The sequence below is a fragment of the Budorcas taxicolor genome, chromosome 2, assembly GCF_023091745.1.
Source record: "Budorcas taxicolor isolate Tak-1 chromosome 2, Takin1.1, whole genome shotgun sequence".
Taxonomy (NCBI): Eukaryota; Metazoa; Chordata; class Mammalia; order Artiodactyla; family Bovidae; genus Budorcas; species Budorcas taxicolor.
The window spans coordinates 135,629,050-135,646,195 of NC_068911.1; the positions used below are offsets into that span (position 1 = coordinate 135,629,050).

The 17,146-nt window shown below is 37.0% G+C and overlaps 1 protein-coding gene across 1 annotated transcript in view; it reads right to left on the reverse strand.

Annotated features, from left to right (window-relative positions):
* Positions 1–17,146, reverse strand: part of ICA1L (islet cell autoantigen 1 like) — a 35,619-nt gene that overhangs the window by 10,862 nt on the left and 7,611 nt on the right. Inside the window, exons 4-9 of the mRNA XM_052635570.1 lie at positions 16,018–16,216; positions 13,053–13,178; positions 11,619–11,717; positions 10,312–10,397; positions 8,371–8,414; positions 3,110–3,184 (exon numbers count right to left, since the gene is read on the reverse strand). Coding sequence (XP_052491530.1) covers positions 3,110–3,184; positions 8,371–8,414; positions 10,312–10,397; positions 11,619–11,717; positions 13,053–13,178; positions 16,018–16,216 — 629 coding nt within the window. The remainder of the gene's footprint in view (positions 1–3,109; positions 3,185–8,370; positions 8,415–10,311; positions 10,398–11,618; positions 11,718–13,052; positions 13,179–16,017; positions 16,217–17,146) is intronic.

A 17,146-nucleotide genomic window follows, 5' to 3' on the forward strand; every position in this document is an offset into this window, starting at 1 on the left:
TCTTTTTTTCCCCCAGGCATGTGAGATCTTAGTTCTCCAACCAGGGATCAGACCTGCACCCCTTGCACTGGGCATACAAAGTTTTAACCACTAGACTGCCGGGGAGGTTCTACTGTGGTTGTTTTTGAATATATACAAACCCTAATTAAAATATACCTTCTTTTGAAGCACAAACTGAAAATTCATGGAAATTAGTAACTAAGGCACACACACAAATAAGTTTCTTAAAATAGAAATATTACAAACAACATGCTCTGATTATAATGAAATAAAATGAGACAATTCTTGGAGAAGGGAATGGAAACCTACTCCAGTATTCTTGCTTGGGAAATCTCATGGACAGTGGAGCCTGGCGGGCCACAGTCCATGGGGTCACAAAAGAGTCAGACATGACTTAGCAACTCAGCAACAACCACAATTGATTATAGGCAGGTCTTTCAACTGTCGGAGGATGGGGGCCCAGAACCCCCACTGAGTTCAAGTATCAACTGTATTTGGTCTTGTGACTCCTATATTTATGTATGAAACAAAGACTTACTAAATTAGTACCTTGAATAAAGTTTGACTAAGGGAAAAAAATGAGACCATTTTTTAATGAAACCAGAAACTAAAGGGCTCTTCTGCCTGCACGTTCTTAATACCTTCTTTTAAACAACTCCTGGTTGAAAGGTGAATGTAATTTCTGAAGAACAGTGATAAAGAAGACATTTCATATCATAATCACGGGGTATTTAAATAATAATTAATAGAAAAATGACTATATTTATCAATAAAAATCAAAGAGGCTTCTGGCATGACAGAATGATGAGGTCTAGGGACCGGCATATCAGTTTTTAAGTAACTGGTGAAAATTATTTTAAAATCTCTGGAAATTTTCCAAGGACATACTTCAAATGAAGAAACATTTACACAAGAAAATCTATTACAGTTCAGAAAGAATGAAAGACTATGGTATTTGAACTAAGAACCATTCCTTCCCCCCCCCCCCTTTCTCAGTTCACCAAGATGAAAACTTGCTCTAGTCTGGTGAGAGTCAGGGAGGGGGCCAGGGAATAATTGCGAACAAGCAAGAGAGAATTTGGAGGGCAATGGAAATATTCTAATTCTCAACTGCGATGGCTGCCCAGCTCTATAAATACACTAAAAGCCACTGAATTTTACACTTACAATGGGTGAATCTTATGGTATTTAAATTATATCCCAATAAAACTGTTAAAAAAAATCAAAAGAGACTTTGTACAACCCTATGCAAATAAATCTGAAAACCCAGGCAAAATGAATAATCTCTGAGAACAATATAACTTACTAAAATTGGTCCCAGGACAGGTAAAAAGGTTAAACTGATCAATTTCCACAAAGAAGAAAACTAAAGAAAATCACAGGCTGAGATATTTTCACAGGGAAATTAATATCAACATAAACATAGTAAATAAAATATCAACAGACAATGCATGATGACAAAGCTGGATTTATAACTGGAATCCTATTAATATAGCTCACCATCTTAATGTATTTAAGAGCAAACATCAAATAATCACTGGTATAGATGCTGAAAATGCTGTTGGCAAAATTCAACAAGGAGTGGGTATGCAACCATTCCTAATAAAATCTCTTGAGAAAACAGTAATGTGTGGATACTTAACATTATAAAATATATACCTCAGTCTAAAAGCTAGCATCTTAATTCAGAAACAGGCACTGACACCAAGATCAGGAAATGCTTGCTGTTATTTCACATTGTTGTGGAGGTAGAAACCAATTCAATTTTAAAAAAGAAATTAATTACAGTCACAGGAGTTGTTAAAGAAAAAACTAGACTATCTGTGTTTGTAGAAGACATGATGGTTTAACTGGAAAGTTCCAGAAAATCACTCATAAAACTAACTCAAAGTATAAACAAATTTAGCAAGGTAGCAGGATACAAAACTAATATGCAAAAATCAATAGCACTTACATACACAAAATAGTAACCAATTAAAGATGAAATGGAAAGAAAATGTCATTTATAATCACAATAAAAGAGAATATTCACAGATGATCTTCACTAGAAATGTTCAAAACCTACATAAAAAGACTATATATGAAAGCTATACAAGTAAACTTAAACAGAAAGATTTCCCTTGTTTGACATCATCAACCTGTCAGTTTTCAGATTTAATGTGATCACAAAGTATCAATGAAACTTTCTTACAGAGCTAGACAATAAGTCTTTAAATAAAAAATGTGGCAATGGTGCATTGACACATCTATAAGCTATAAAGGAAGTTTAGAAATAGACTCAATTACATATAGAAATCTAGCATATGAGTGGAAGTTAATCTCAAATTACTGGGGCAAAGATGGCATTTAAAAAAATAAAGGATAGCCATTTGGAAAAATATAACATTCAATCCATTGTTCCAATACCATTTACGTGAATAAACTCCAAATGAATTGGAGATCTAAACGTTAAAAAAAAACCAACTATATAAATACTAGTAGAAAAGCAGTAGCAGTAGCAGCAGAAAGCATAAATGAACTCCTCACAATGGCACCCCACTCCAGTGTTCTTCCCTGGAGAATCCCAGGGACGGGGGAGCCTGATGGGCTGCCGTCTGTGGGGTCGCACAGAGTCTGACATGACTGAAGCGACTTAGCAGCAGCAGCAGCAACCTGGGCTTTGCATAGGACATAAATCCAGATCCAATAAAACAAAAGATTAACAAATTTGACCTATATAAAATGTTTAAAATTTTTTCATGGCAAAAAACTATAAGAATAGTCAAAAGACAAATAAGAAACTGGGAGTAAACGTATGCAACATAATTGCTTGGAAGAAATGTTCAGCGTAGTATTCACTGAGTGCCTACACTGATAGGTGGTAGAGATACATGAGACAGTAAGATAAACAATAGTCTGCATGTCCTCACAGATACAGATGCATCCCACAGGGCCGAAACATACAGAATAAACAATTTTCCACTATGACATGCTATGAAGTAAAAGTGCAGGACTGCAATCCTGTGTAAAGACCTATCAGATTTTCATGTTATGAAAATGAATATATAAATAAAAACTAAAGAATTTTAAATAATAAATTATCTATGTATATAGTGAAATTATAATATACCATTTTCAGAGTCAGAAAACTGAGGTGCTACAAATTCTTTTATTCGAGAATGTTTTTCCTTATGATCTTCAGTTGCTGAAACAAAAGCACATGAAAGATTAAGTAGAAGAAGAAAAAATTTAGCACGCTTATTTACTATAGTAGTTTATAATAATTTAAACCCAACTGTTCAGCTGACCAAATCAGATTATAATCCATATATGTAAAATTTAAAGATCTATAGATAAAAATTACATATGTATAAATATAACAAATAATTTTATAATATCCACAAATATTCAGGTCCTCTGTTATATCCATGCCCTCTTAAAACTTTTCACATTCCATGTAATTGGCACAGTGGCTATGGAAAACATATGGAGGTTCCTCAAAAAAACTAAAAATAGAACTACCATATGATCCAACAATGCCACTTCTGAGTACTTATCCAAAAAATAAAAACAAAAACACTATTTCAAAAGGATATATGACCCCCCATTCACTGCAGCATTATTTACAATAGCCAAGACACTGAAAGAAACTAAGTGTCCATCAATGGGTGAAAAAAGAAAATGTGGTTCATGTACGCAATGGAACATTATTCAGCCATAAAAAGAATAAAATCTTAACATTTATGACAACATGGATGGATAGTGAAGGCATTATGCTAAGTGAAATGGGTCAGAAAAAGACACATACTGTACCATCTCACTTATACGTGGTGTATAAAGAACAAACGATACCTGAGCTCATAGATTTAGAGAACAGTGGTGGTTGCCAAAGGCTGAGGTGGGGGCACAATGAGTGAAGGAAGTTAAAAAGCACAAACTATCAATTATAAAATAAACAAGTCATGGCGATGTAATGTACAGAATGTTGACTATAGTTACTACTTTGTTACTACTGTTCAGTGGCCAAGTGTCTGAAGGAAGTTAAAAGTACAAACTATCAATTATAAAATAAGTAAGTCATGGGGATGTAATGTACAGAATGTTGATTATAGTTAGTACTTTGTTACTACTGTTCAATAGCCAAGTGTCAGACTCTTTGCAACTCCAAGGACTGCTGCAGATCAGGTTTCCCTGTCCTTCACTATCTCCCTAAGTTTGCTCAGATTCATGTCTATTGAGTCAGTGATGCTATTTATAACCATCTCATCCTCTGCCACCCTCTTCTTTTGCATAAAATCATACCCAGCACAAGGGTCTTTTCTGATGAGTTGGCTCTTCACATCAGGTGGCCAAAGTATTGGAGCTTCAGTTTCAGCACCAGTCCTTCCAAAGAATATTCAGGATTTATTTCCTTTAGGATTGACTGGTTTGATCTCCTTACAATACAAGGGACTCTCAATCAAGAGTCTCCTCCAGCACCACAGTTAGAAAGCATCAATTCTTTGGTGGTCACCTTCTTTATGGTCCAACTCTCACATCTGTATGTGACTACTGGAAAAATGATAGCTTTAACAATATGGATCTTTGTCAGCAAAGGGATGTCTTTGCTTTTTAATATGCTGTCTAGGTCTGTCACAGCTGTCCTCCCAAGTAGCAAGCATCTTTTAATTTCAAGGCTGCAGTCACTGTGTGCAGTGATTTTGGAGCCCAAGAAAAGAAAATCTGTCACGGCTTCCATTTTCTCCCCTTCTATTTGCCATGAAATGATGGGACTGGATGCCATGATCTTAGTTTTCTGATGCTGAATTTTAAGCCACCTTTTTCACTCTTCTCTTTCACCCGCATCCAGAGGCTTTTTAGTTCCTCTTCACTTTATGCCATTAGAGTGGTATCATCTGAGGTTGTTGATCTTTCTCCTGGCAATCTTCATTCCAGCTTGTGCTGCATCCAGCCCAGCATTTTGCATGATGTACTCTGCATATAAGTTAAATAAGCAGGGTGATGTACTCCTTTCCCAATTCTGAACCAGTCCTTTATTCCACGTCCGGTTCCAATTCTTGCTTCTTGACCTGCATACAGGTTTCTCAGAGACAGGGAAGGTAGTCTGGTATTCCCATCTCTCTAAGCATTTTCCACACTTTGTTAATATAGACAGTCAAAGGCTTCTGCATAGTCAATGGAGCAGATGTAGGTGTTTTGCTGGAATCCCCTTGCTTTCTCTATGATCCAGTGAATGCTGGAAATTTGGTCTCTTGTTCCTCTTCCTTTTCTAAACCCAGCTTATACAGTTAGTAATACTTTCAAATACTGCATATTTGAAAGCTGCTAAGAGAATAAATCTTAAAAGTTTCCATCACAAGAAAAAAATGGTAACTGTGTATGAGGATGGATATTAACTAGACTTATTGTGGTGATCATTTTGTAATATATACATATAGCAAACCATGTTGTACACCTGAAACTAATATAGTTATATGTCAATTATACCTCAGTATAAGTAACAAGTGTACAACATAGTGATATGCAATTTTTTGCTTATGCTCCACTTATAATCATTATAAAATACTGACTATATTCCCTGTAGTTTATTTTATACGTAATTGTTTGTATCTCTTAATCCCTTAGCCCTATTTTGTCCCTCCTCCCCTCCTTGTCCCTGATGGTAACTACTAGTTTTCTCTATATCAGTAATTCTGGGTTTTTTGTTGTTGTTATGTTCAATAGTTTGTTTTAGTTTTTAGAGTCCTCATATAAGCGACATTATATAGTATTCGTCTTTCTCTGACCTATTTCACTTAGTTCATCCATGTTGCTGGAAATAGCAAATTTTCTTTCTTATGACTGAATAGTACTCCTATATGCACACCACATATTCTTTCTCTATTTTCATCTGTTGATGGACACTTATTGCTATGAACAATGGGATTCATGTATCTTTTCCAATTATTGTTTTGGGGATTTTTTTCGGATATATATACCCATGAGTGGAACTGCTTGCTCATATGGTAATTTTATTTTTAGTTTTTGAGAAACCTCTATACTGGTTTTCATTGTGCCTGCACCAATTTACATTCCCACTGGCAGTGTAAGAAGGTTCCCTTTGCTACACATTTTCACAGGTATTTATTATTTGTAGTCTTTGTGGTGACAGCCATTCTGACAGGTGTGAGATGATATCTCATAGTAGTTGCATTTATTTTTAAACAGTTATTTGGCTGTTTCAAGGCCTTAGCTGGTGCACACATGACTGTCAATCTTCACTGCAGCACGTGGAATCTTTAGTTGTTGCATGTGGGGTATAGTTCCCTGACCCAATAGTGAAACCAAGCCCCCTGCATTGGGAGCAGAAAGTCTTAGACGCTGGATCACCAGGGAAGTCCCTCATAGTTTTAATTTGCATTTCTCTGATGATTAATGGTGTTGAGCGTATTTTCATGTTCCGGTTGGCCATCTGTATGTCTTTGGAAAGATGTATGTTCAGGTCGTCTGCCCATTTTTTAATCAGGTTGTCTTTTTGATCTTGAGTTGTATGAGCTGTTTATATATTTTGGATAATAATTTCTCATAGGTCATATCATTTGCCAATTTTTGTCCCATTCCACAGGCTGTCTTTTGATTTTGTCAATGGTTTCCTTTGCTGTGTGTGCAAAAACTTTTAAGTTTACTTAGGTCCCATTTGTTTATTTTTGCTTTTATCTCCTTTGATTCAGGAGAAAGATCCAAAAGAAAATCTTACTATTTATGTCAACAAGTGTTCTACACAGGTTGTCTAGGAGTTTCGTGGTTTCTAGCCTTACATTTAGGTCTTTAGTCATTTTGAGTTTATTTCTGCCATGGACAGCAACATGGGCAGACTTGGATGGTATTATACCAACTGAAATAAGTCAGACAGAGGAAAGCAAGTGCTGCATATCATTTATATGTGGGATCTACAAAACAGAATAGACTAGTGAATGTAACAAAAAGGAAACAGACTCGCAGATACAGAAAACAAACTAGTGGTTACCAGTGGGGAGGAGGAGGAGGGAAGGGCAACTTCGGGATAGGAGGTTAAAAGATACAAGCTGTTATGTACAAAATAAGCTGGAAGCATATTATATAACAGTTTATATAACAGTATAACACAGGGAATGTAGCCAACAATCTACAAATGGAGCATAATCTTTAAAAAGTGTGATCTCTCTGTTGTGTATCTATAACATATAATATTACATCAACTGTACTTCAGCAAAAAGGGGATATAACTACTGATACAGCAGGTTTTAAAAGATAAAATAATACTATAAGTGGATGTTGAAACTACAACAATGCCCATTATATTTCATTTATGTTGGTTAAAAAAATATTCTCTAATTGGATACAGGATTATGTATGCACAATTAGATAACATTTGGGACATATGTTTGATGGTATGTTAGATATATGAGCTCATGACTATTATAGTTTTTTGTTTCTTTCATCAGTATGGTCTGTATTTATGTGTATGCTTAAAAAATATTGGACACCTACTATGTGCTACATAGTTTATAAATATACCTAGTATCCTGCCAGGTAGGAGTGTATGAGTCATTTCTCTAAAGAGAAATATGAAAAGGCATAAATGACTCATTTTTTAAAAAATGTTAGCGTTCAAATCCAGATTTTTCTGGCTCCAAAGGTACAGTAATTCATATATATGTTGATTGTACATATAACGTATATTTATTTTAAAATAACATACATTTAAATACGAGAATAATTTTTGAAACAATCACACTGCCCTGTGAAATGAACATCTACACTAAAAGCAACTCTCTTTAAGAAGGCCAGAATTCCCTAAAGAAGATACTGGACACTCTAATTATGATTGCCTGAAAGCTAACTCGTTGCCAAGCACAGCCTCCAGTTCCACCCAAGCAGGAAGCCTGGACTGAGACCCTGGGCGGCTGCAGAGCAAATCCTACCACCTGCCCAGGCAGGGAAGCAGGTGAGCAGTCCCACCCAACAGAGGAGCGTGGTCCTTGGCCCACCTGACCAGGCTGCCCTAAAAGTGACCCTGGGGAGCCTCCAAGCCCAGCTGACAGTACGGCCAGCACCACATCCCAAATTAAATATAGTAACTATGTGAGGTGATGGATGTGTTAACTAGTCTAATGGTGAAAATCATTTTGCAATACATACAAGTACCAAATCACCAAATTGTACACCTTAAACTTACAGTGTTACATGTCAATTACCACTCAATAAAGCTGGGGGGAAATGCGAACTCAGAAGTGTTTGTACAGAGACATAAAGCGACTTAACATTTTTTAATTAAATGGATATTAATACAATCTCTCTGAAAAGGCTGCAACAAGCTGTTTTCAGGTTTGTATGTGAGCATTTCACATTTTAATGAATCTACCATCTTACCTGGTTCACTTCCCAAGTTTACTTCCTCATCTGACAAAACTAACCTAAAGTAAAACAGAAAAAAGAAAAGATCTTGGTTAAAATACACTGAGGACTCATACTCTACAAACAGTTCTGTGTGGCTTAAAAAGTTTTTTTTGTTTTAACTGAGGAGGCAGTTGTCTGGTAAATCTCCTAAAATCTGAGACAAATCTTTTCTCGAGCTACAGAGACTGTAAAAATAACCTTTCACCTCTTATTCTTTAAATGCATATATACTGAGTATTGATTGAAGCACCAGGTACCATGTTCAGCATGGTGAGCACTGTGTGAAATACTACACACAGAGAACATCTGTCACCACAGCCATCCAGTATGAAGTTCAGTTTTCAAGCATTAAAAGGCTTTTGCTCAAGAATTCTTGGCAAGAATTCTTGACACGTACACACTGCTGTATTTAAAACAGATAACAAACAAAGATTTACTATTTAAAAAATTAAAAATTTTAAGAAAGAGATTTTTACAAAAAAGAGTACTTGGGAACTACAGGGAATGAAGAACTGTAAAAAAAAAAATGGAGTACTCTATTTTGAACAAGAAATTGATGGTTACAAAATAAGGCACATTTGGCTAAAACATTCTTGACCAAAACTAATTATGGAAAGTGTTATCATCCATCTGGTATAATAATTTTAAAAAATGAGATAAAGAAAGTTTTATCTTTTTTTTTCCTCGCTGTACCGAGCGGCATGTGGGATCTTAGTTCCCACACCAGGGATGGAACTCATGCACCCTGCAATGGAAGCACCGAGTCTTAGCCACTGCATCGCCAGAAAAGTCCTGAGATACAGAACCATTTTTCATAATTCTTGCAGAATAAACTCACAACTCTAGTGTTGGGTTTTTTCTTTAATAAGCCTTTAAAGACACTTAAAAGCAATACAGTATTTATTTGCAAATACCACAGAAATAAACCTACAGAACAAATAGATAGTTTGATATGGAATGAAATTTTCAACGACAGTATACATAGATTGTGTTTTAAACATTTTGGACAGAAGAGAGGGTGAGGTGATTTGGAACCTGTTAGTTAACGTGAAAGGCAGCTTTCGTAATGCTGAAGATGTGTAAGGAGATTTTGAATAAAACTTCCATAAAATGTGATAACAAATATAGTTACTAAATTAATAAACAATGTACAATTTAAAGTCTCAATATAAAAAATAAATAAATAAATAAAGTCTCAATATATGTAACTAAGTTAATACATTTAATTTATATCTATATATTTGATTACTTAATCTATATTCTAAAACATTTGTATATCCAAGGTAGTAAAAAAAAAAAAAAATTGTTTGGATATCCCCCTAGGGAAAAGGGTGAAATGCCTATATTTCAGATCACCTTTCCACTCAACAATATAGTGTTGTCATTGTTTGGGCCTATTTGGGGGATCATCATTATACTCAGTGCAATCTAGTTAAAATGACAATTAAGTGGTGGGTCTGCAAGGAAAACAAAGGTAACATGTAACTAAAGGGAAACAGGCGACATGAAGGATGAGCACAGCAAGGGCCTCCCTTTCTAGGGAACCAGTCCCAGTCCCCTCTGTGTTGTCTTGGAGGACAAACTGTCACCAGCTTCCATCACATAGCTACCAACACCTTTCTTTTTCAAGCTGTCCCTTCTGGGATTCACTAGAGACAGACTCTTACACTAAATACTTACACTAAACACTCCTACACTAAATAACTTGGGGTTATCACCCAACTGTTCTATATTCCTATCACCAACTTTGCCTGCCATGCCAAAACTGGGGCAAGGGGCTAAGTTTCAGAGCAAATGTCTAACGTTAACTGGAAAAATGACATAGAAGTATTCAGTATTTGGTAAACCAGAGAAGAAACAAATACAATGGTATCCAGAACTTCACAGCACGATCTGTAACTTTTGTCTGCTTACCTACTGAGGTTTTCAGAGAGAGAACCGTCTTCTATTCGTTCTTCCTTGTGGTCTTCAGTAAGCTTCATTGGAATGTCTTGTAGTTGCTAAGGATAAGAAATTTAGTGTTAAGTAAGTGGGAGGAATCTTTTTCTCTCTTTGTGCAAACAAAAGTGAGAATAAAAATTCTAAAGAACAATATAAAACAGGAAGAGTTCTGAAGTCAAGAGCGGGAGGTGTATGCTGATATAATGTGACCTGAGCCCTGCGTCCTCTGTATCCTGGCTGCCCGTGGCCATGACGCACGCTGTGGACTAGTCAGGCGTCCACCACTCTAAGATACACCACAGAAGACCTCACTGTGTTGCTAGCCAGCCCTGTGATGCTCTAAACACAACTAAAGATTTTCAACTTCAAGTCTGAGCTGAAATTGGATATGAAAGTTGCCTAAAGACACAGTATGTTATCCAGTAAAACATTCACATAGAAAAGTAAAAGACCGAAACACACATACAACAACAACAACAACAACAACAACAACAACAACAAAACTCCGAACCTATTAGATTGGAAGATGCTATGTCAGGACCTGACTTAAAAATCTACACCAAGCTCCAGTAACACACGGTTATAGCATATGAACCCATCACAAACATCACATCCAGCTTAGGCAAAGTTAACATTTTCAAGTTCTACTGAAAATAAAGCAGAAGGATTAGTTCAAAGGAACTGAAACGTAGCCTACTAGAACGGACGAAATGATTAACACAGTGCATCTCTGCTGGATAAGCCACACACACAGAACGCTGACAGGAAGAGTACGTTTTACATGTAGGTGTTACGGAAAGAGCTGACCTAATTTGGTACTCCTCAGCAGCAGTCACACATACATAATGACCAAAACTGGCATAATGGTACCATGGATTATGACATAAGTGTAAAAGGAAAGCAAAGAGACTTTAACTCCTAAAATTTTCAGGTAGGTAATGTGGTCATTTTTGAAAACACATGACCACTTTCCATCACCTGTTCCCCTTTCCATTACCTTTCCTTTTTGCATTTAATTTTCTTTTCACTTTTTCTTTTATTCCCCTCTCCCCCACTCTACTAATACCTGACCCACCAGCAGTGCGCCCATGTATTTGTTTAGAGCTGCTGGCAGCATTTGGTATCTGGGAACTTCATAAAAACGACTAGCTGAAAGAGTATAGAGAAACGATTCCCTGTGTTTTGTAAATTTGAAATTAGGCTTAGCAAAAAGCAGTCCCAAAGTTATCGTCCAGATGAAGTGTCATATATCTAAGAAAAGAGCACTGAAAGGAATGTACCTTGAGAGCTACAAAGTCGTATGGATGAAGGCCCATACCGGTCCCATGAATCTGGGACATCGTTCGAGCTGTTTTCTCCCAGAATCCAAGCAGTGTTCTCTGTAGAGAAAGAGAAGGTGACACGACAGTCCTGCTTCCTCTCCTCCTTTCAGTGCTGCTTTCCCTCACTATCGCAGACAAATAGTTGTTGTCAAATAACAAGAAGTAGGACCTAAAATCAATGTCCAGGTCTGGGGAACCCGAAAGCTCTGTAAAGGGTGACTCTGCACAAGGACTGGCACCGTGTCTGCGTGTATGTGCGCCCGTGTGTATACAGCACTGACACCTGACCAGAGCAGCTAGCGAGGAACTGCAGCCAGAAGGACGCTGGCGGTGAGCACACCTCCGAGGAGCCCAGGAGAAAATGCTCAAAGCACCAAAAATCATATTTGCATCAAGGTGTATGTGTAAACTTTTATGTTGGTAAGGATGTATAAACCTTTATTAATTGGAGTAAAATAATTTGTACCATTAAATTTGGACTTTCATTTAGGGTTCAAGAAAGACTTGTCAAAAAAAAAAATGTGTTATCAAGCTAACTCAAGTAATTGAACATTTTCCTCGCTGCTTCAAGGTTCCCGTTCAAAGTGAGGGGGTGAGGGAGGAGAATAAAGGAGAGCTGGGCCAACAGCCGCTGTGTTCCTGGCATCATGCTACACAGATGACCACGCACTTTTATTTTCAAGCGTCACTTGTCTTGGTTCTTAAATTCCACAGAATTGAACTGAACTAGGTAGATATTCTCCTATGCAAGAGTTTATTGTATTTTGCCACTGACTGATAAAATCAGTAACTGTTACCTGTTAATATCTAACTTACTCATTGTATGCTATTTATGTGTGACTTGGAATGAAGTAAGCACAAATGAGACTTCTGAGGTTACAGCGGTATGGAATGGCGATTTGGCAGAACTGAGCATAAGACTTAGAAAACCTAAGTTTTTAAGCCCAACACTACCATTTCCTTTAAGTTTCATTTAATTTTCACTTTCCTCATCCACCAATGGTAGAAAAGTGTTAAACTTGTGGGTCATAGCATCTTTGCTTCAAATGAAACTGTGTGTAGAACTAGTTCAAAGTGGAGCATCTCTGAGTGAACCAGGCTGAGAGGCCTTGAATCCTGACCCCTCTCAAGCTCCTAAATGTCTGTCTGTCTCTCCTTCCTAGGATATCAAAGGGCATAACATGAAGCTATGGGAGTAGGTAATTGCTAAGATCTTTTCCAGTCTAGTATTCTATGATTCTGAATGTCATAACCTTAGTAAGTCAAGTTTAACAAAATCAAAGGAATCTGATCAATTATACAATTTTTTTGCACCCTTTAGACAACTTTTAAAAAGGAATCTCACCACTCATCTTTTTACTGCAAGGACATGCTGACCATGCAGGTGGGTACCTGGTAGGTAGCGAGTGAATGAGACAGCATATTGCAGCGACTAGCTCCAAGTAAATCCACTTTCTGACAAACATCCATCTTTAGCTTGTCAAAAGAAGTTTTGCTATTTCTCACTTGGATCTGTACCTGCAACCACAAAAATGTAACTTATTAATACTTCTAATATAGAAATAAATGTACCACACAAGTTCATGATACATGTTTGAAGACACATGAAATTGTAACAAAGAAGATTCTCCTTCCCTGAAATAGTATTTCATGATTCATTGAAAAGATTTTGGCTATTTTTGGTAAGTGTGGGAGATTCTTTCCACCAGGTATCTTTATGCTGAGAAACTATGTGATGAAAGACAGGAAAAAAAAGTATATAGCTAAGAAGAAAAAACAGATTCCAAGTAAAAAGAAACATCCAAAACTACTGATAGATAATATTTAGCTAAGAAACAGTAGTAGAATAAATGGAAAGGGGACATAGTTAAAGTGTTGTAAAGCATTAATAATAGTTCTGAATCATACAGATGTATTTATGAACTTAAATACAGGCTTATATTTCTTACACACAAGGTGAGTCATTTGCCAGTAAGTCATGTGAATATTCAACTTTAAATGTACTCATTCATTCATTCAACGAATACTTAAAAGGTATCTACTATGTGCCAGGCACTGCTCAAGGAATGGGGATACTGTGGTGAACAATGTCTTCGCCACCATCCCTGAGTGAGGGGGCACAGGAAAAAAAGGAAGTAAATAAATATATAAGATGATCTCAAGTCACAAAGATAGCATATACATGAAACAGAACTGAGAAATGACTTTTGGTAAGATGTCAGCAAAGCCATTGGTGAGCTCAATGCATGATGTCTGAACTGGGACAGAAGGACAATGAGCGGATGAGAGGACCATGCTAGGACACTGAGGAGAGCCTGCTAGACCCAGGGAAAAGGAAAGACAAGTTCTAGGTATGGGGGAGGTGTCTGCAGAAAGGGGAGGAATGGGGTAAAGCATATTCCTTCCTTAAGCACAGAAAGTAAGTATGAGAGGTGGCTGCAGAGGGCCCAGGGAACGGAGTGTGCAGGGCTATTTGGGTCTAGATAGGAGGTGTGGATCTTATTCTTTTTGTTTGTTTAATTGAAGTGAAATTCACATAATATGCACTTAACCATTTAAACACTGTACAATTTAGTGACATCAGTGCACTCACAGTGTTGTGCAAGCACTCCCTTGGATTGTATCTGTCAAGGATTATAAAGGGGATAGAATGACAGGTTGACTGAGGCCATGTGTCCACCTACTGCCCATGTCTCTTGGAGAAATCAATGAGGCAAAGCACTTGTAACAGCTAGTAGAAAGATTCCATCTATATTAAATATAAGTATGAATTATTACAGCTACTTTAAATATTTATAAAATGGAGTACATTAAAAAAATATTTATTTGGCTGCAGCGGGTCTTAGTCATGGCATGAGTGATCCTTTAGTTCAGACATGTGTGATCTTTTAGTTCAGGCATGCAGCATGCAAACTCTTAGTTGGGACATGTGGGATCTACTTCCCTGACTGGGGATGGAACCCAGGCCCCCTGCATTGAGGGCATGGACACTTAGCCCCTGGACTACCAGGGAAATCCCAGAGTGAGTGAATTTTACTATTTACATATGGTAAATTCAGGGGATACAATTTATAATAAGTAGATTATTTAGCTTATTTAACTAATATGCAGAGTACATCATGTGAAATGCCAGGCTGGATGAAGCACAAGCTGGAATCAAGATTGCTGGGAGAAATAATCAAGAGCCTCAGATACGCAGATGACACCACCCTTATGGCAGAAAGCGAAGAACAAACTAAAGAGCCTCTTGATTCAAAGAGAAGAGTAAAAAAGTTGGCTGAAAACTCAACATTCAGAAAACTAAGATCATGGCATCCAGTCCCATCACTTCATGGCAAATCGATGGGGAAACAATGCAAATAGTGAGAGACTTTATTTTCTTGGGCTCCAAAATCACTGCAGATGGTGACTGCAGCCATGAAATTAAAAGACACTTGCTCCTTGGAAGAAAAAAACTTATGACCAACCTAGACAGCATATTAAAAAGCAGAGACATTACTTTACCAATGAAAGCCTGTCTAGTCAAAGCTATGGTTTTTCCAGTAGTCACATATGGATGTGAGAGTTGGACTATAAAGAAAGCTGAGCACTGAAGAATTGATGCTTTTGAATTGTGGTGTTGGAGAAGACTCTTGAGAGTCCCTTGGACTGCAAGGAGATCCAACCAATCCATCCTAAAGGAAGTCAGTCCTGAATACTCATTGGAAGGACTGATGCTGAAGCTGAAACTCCAATACTTTGGCCACCTGATGTGAAGAACTGACTCACTGAAAAGACCCTGATGCTGGGAAAGATTGAAGGCAGAAGGAGAAGGGGATGACAGAGGATGAGATGGTTAGTTAGCATCACTGACGTGATGGACATGAGTTTGAGTAGGCTCCAGGAGTTGGTGACGGGCAGGGAAGCCTGGCGTGCTGCAGTCCATGGGGTCGCAGAGTCAGAAATGACTGAGCGACTGAACTGACTGAACTGATATGTTCACAGTTGCTTAAAAGTTTGTGGTCAAACTTACGTATTGTGGCAGAATGAAAAATTTGATAACCTTCACTTATAATTAATAATCACTTTACATGTGTTTTTATGTAAGTACTTTCCCTACTTAATGAATGATTTTGCTCCTGCAAACCACTCCTAAAAGCCCGGGTAAGCAACATTTGAAAGGCAGTTATATCTACTATGCCAAATAGTGGGGGGAAGAAAAAGTGCATGACAACCTTTTATATTTACTTCAACTGGAGATTTCTAAGCAACTTTAGAATTTGTAATATAACACATTTTCCAAAACTAGTCGTTTGCTCTTGATTAAGTTATTCTGTAGAGGTTCAAGAAAATAAATTAAAAGGATGCATTTTCCTACTTTTCGGAACTTTTCCACTTGTTTCAAGGTGTCTGGGTCCAGTTCTTGAGATACGTCTTTCATCCACAGCAGGGCTCCTCTGTATTCTGTGCGAGCCCGCTCCATCCGATTAATTGTCGTCCAGGTATCAGATACCGCCCTTTGACTGAATGTTGCTACTTCTTGCTGAAGTCGAGACAGGGGAGTATACAGGGCCAATCTAATGACAGAGAGGTAAAAATCAGAGGGATGTACATCCCACAAGCAAAATAAAGACAACCATAAAGCAGAATTTGCTATCAAGATGAGTCTAAAAACAGGAAATTATTAAGATGCCTAAGAAAATTAGAAAGCAATAAGGCTCATACAGCTAACTTTGAATTGTTAATAAAAGGTATGTTCATATTTCTTTTTCTTCTTTTAGGGAATACATCATTTTTGCAACATTTTGGGATGTTTACCATGTATAAATAATCTGCCAAGTAAATCTGCCATTTAGAAAAGAATTTCATGAGTAAATGAGATCCTATATTTATAAAGCATGTTCCCATAAGCAGAAAGTTGGGGTTTTTTGAAAAATTGAAGGAAAATCTGGGTGTTAGAAAAGTAGATAAAATGCTAGATGAGCTAATGAGGACAAAATCCATAGCATCTGAGGATGAGAACAAGATAAAACAAAAGGTTTAAGAAACATAAGTCAAACCCAGTTTCTCTATCTGCTTCTGACTCTGACTTAGTGAATGGAGGGACTTGTATTTCATGTCCCTCAGTTATCTCCTTAAAGATGGACTTTTGCACTAATGTGGTGTTTCAGCATAAAGCCACTTAAGTTATGCAATACCATTTACAGGTCTGATAAAGCCTGTTTTTATTTTTCTCTAGAAAAAGGAAATATGTTGGCTGAATTCAGTAATTGCAGGGGAGTCTTTGTAACAAGTATCTTTATGCTATAAAGTTATAAAATAATAAATGTAAAGTATATAATTAAGAAGAAAATATTTCCTCTGCTTAAAAAGACATGTTCCAATGTAGTCATAGATGGTACAGTATCCAAAAAGTGAAAAAAAATATATATACACATACTTAAATTTTAGCCATTGTGTACCTCTATTTCACTAAACCACTTAAGAAACTTAAATACAGGCCTAAA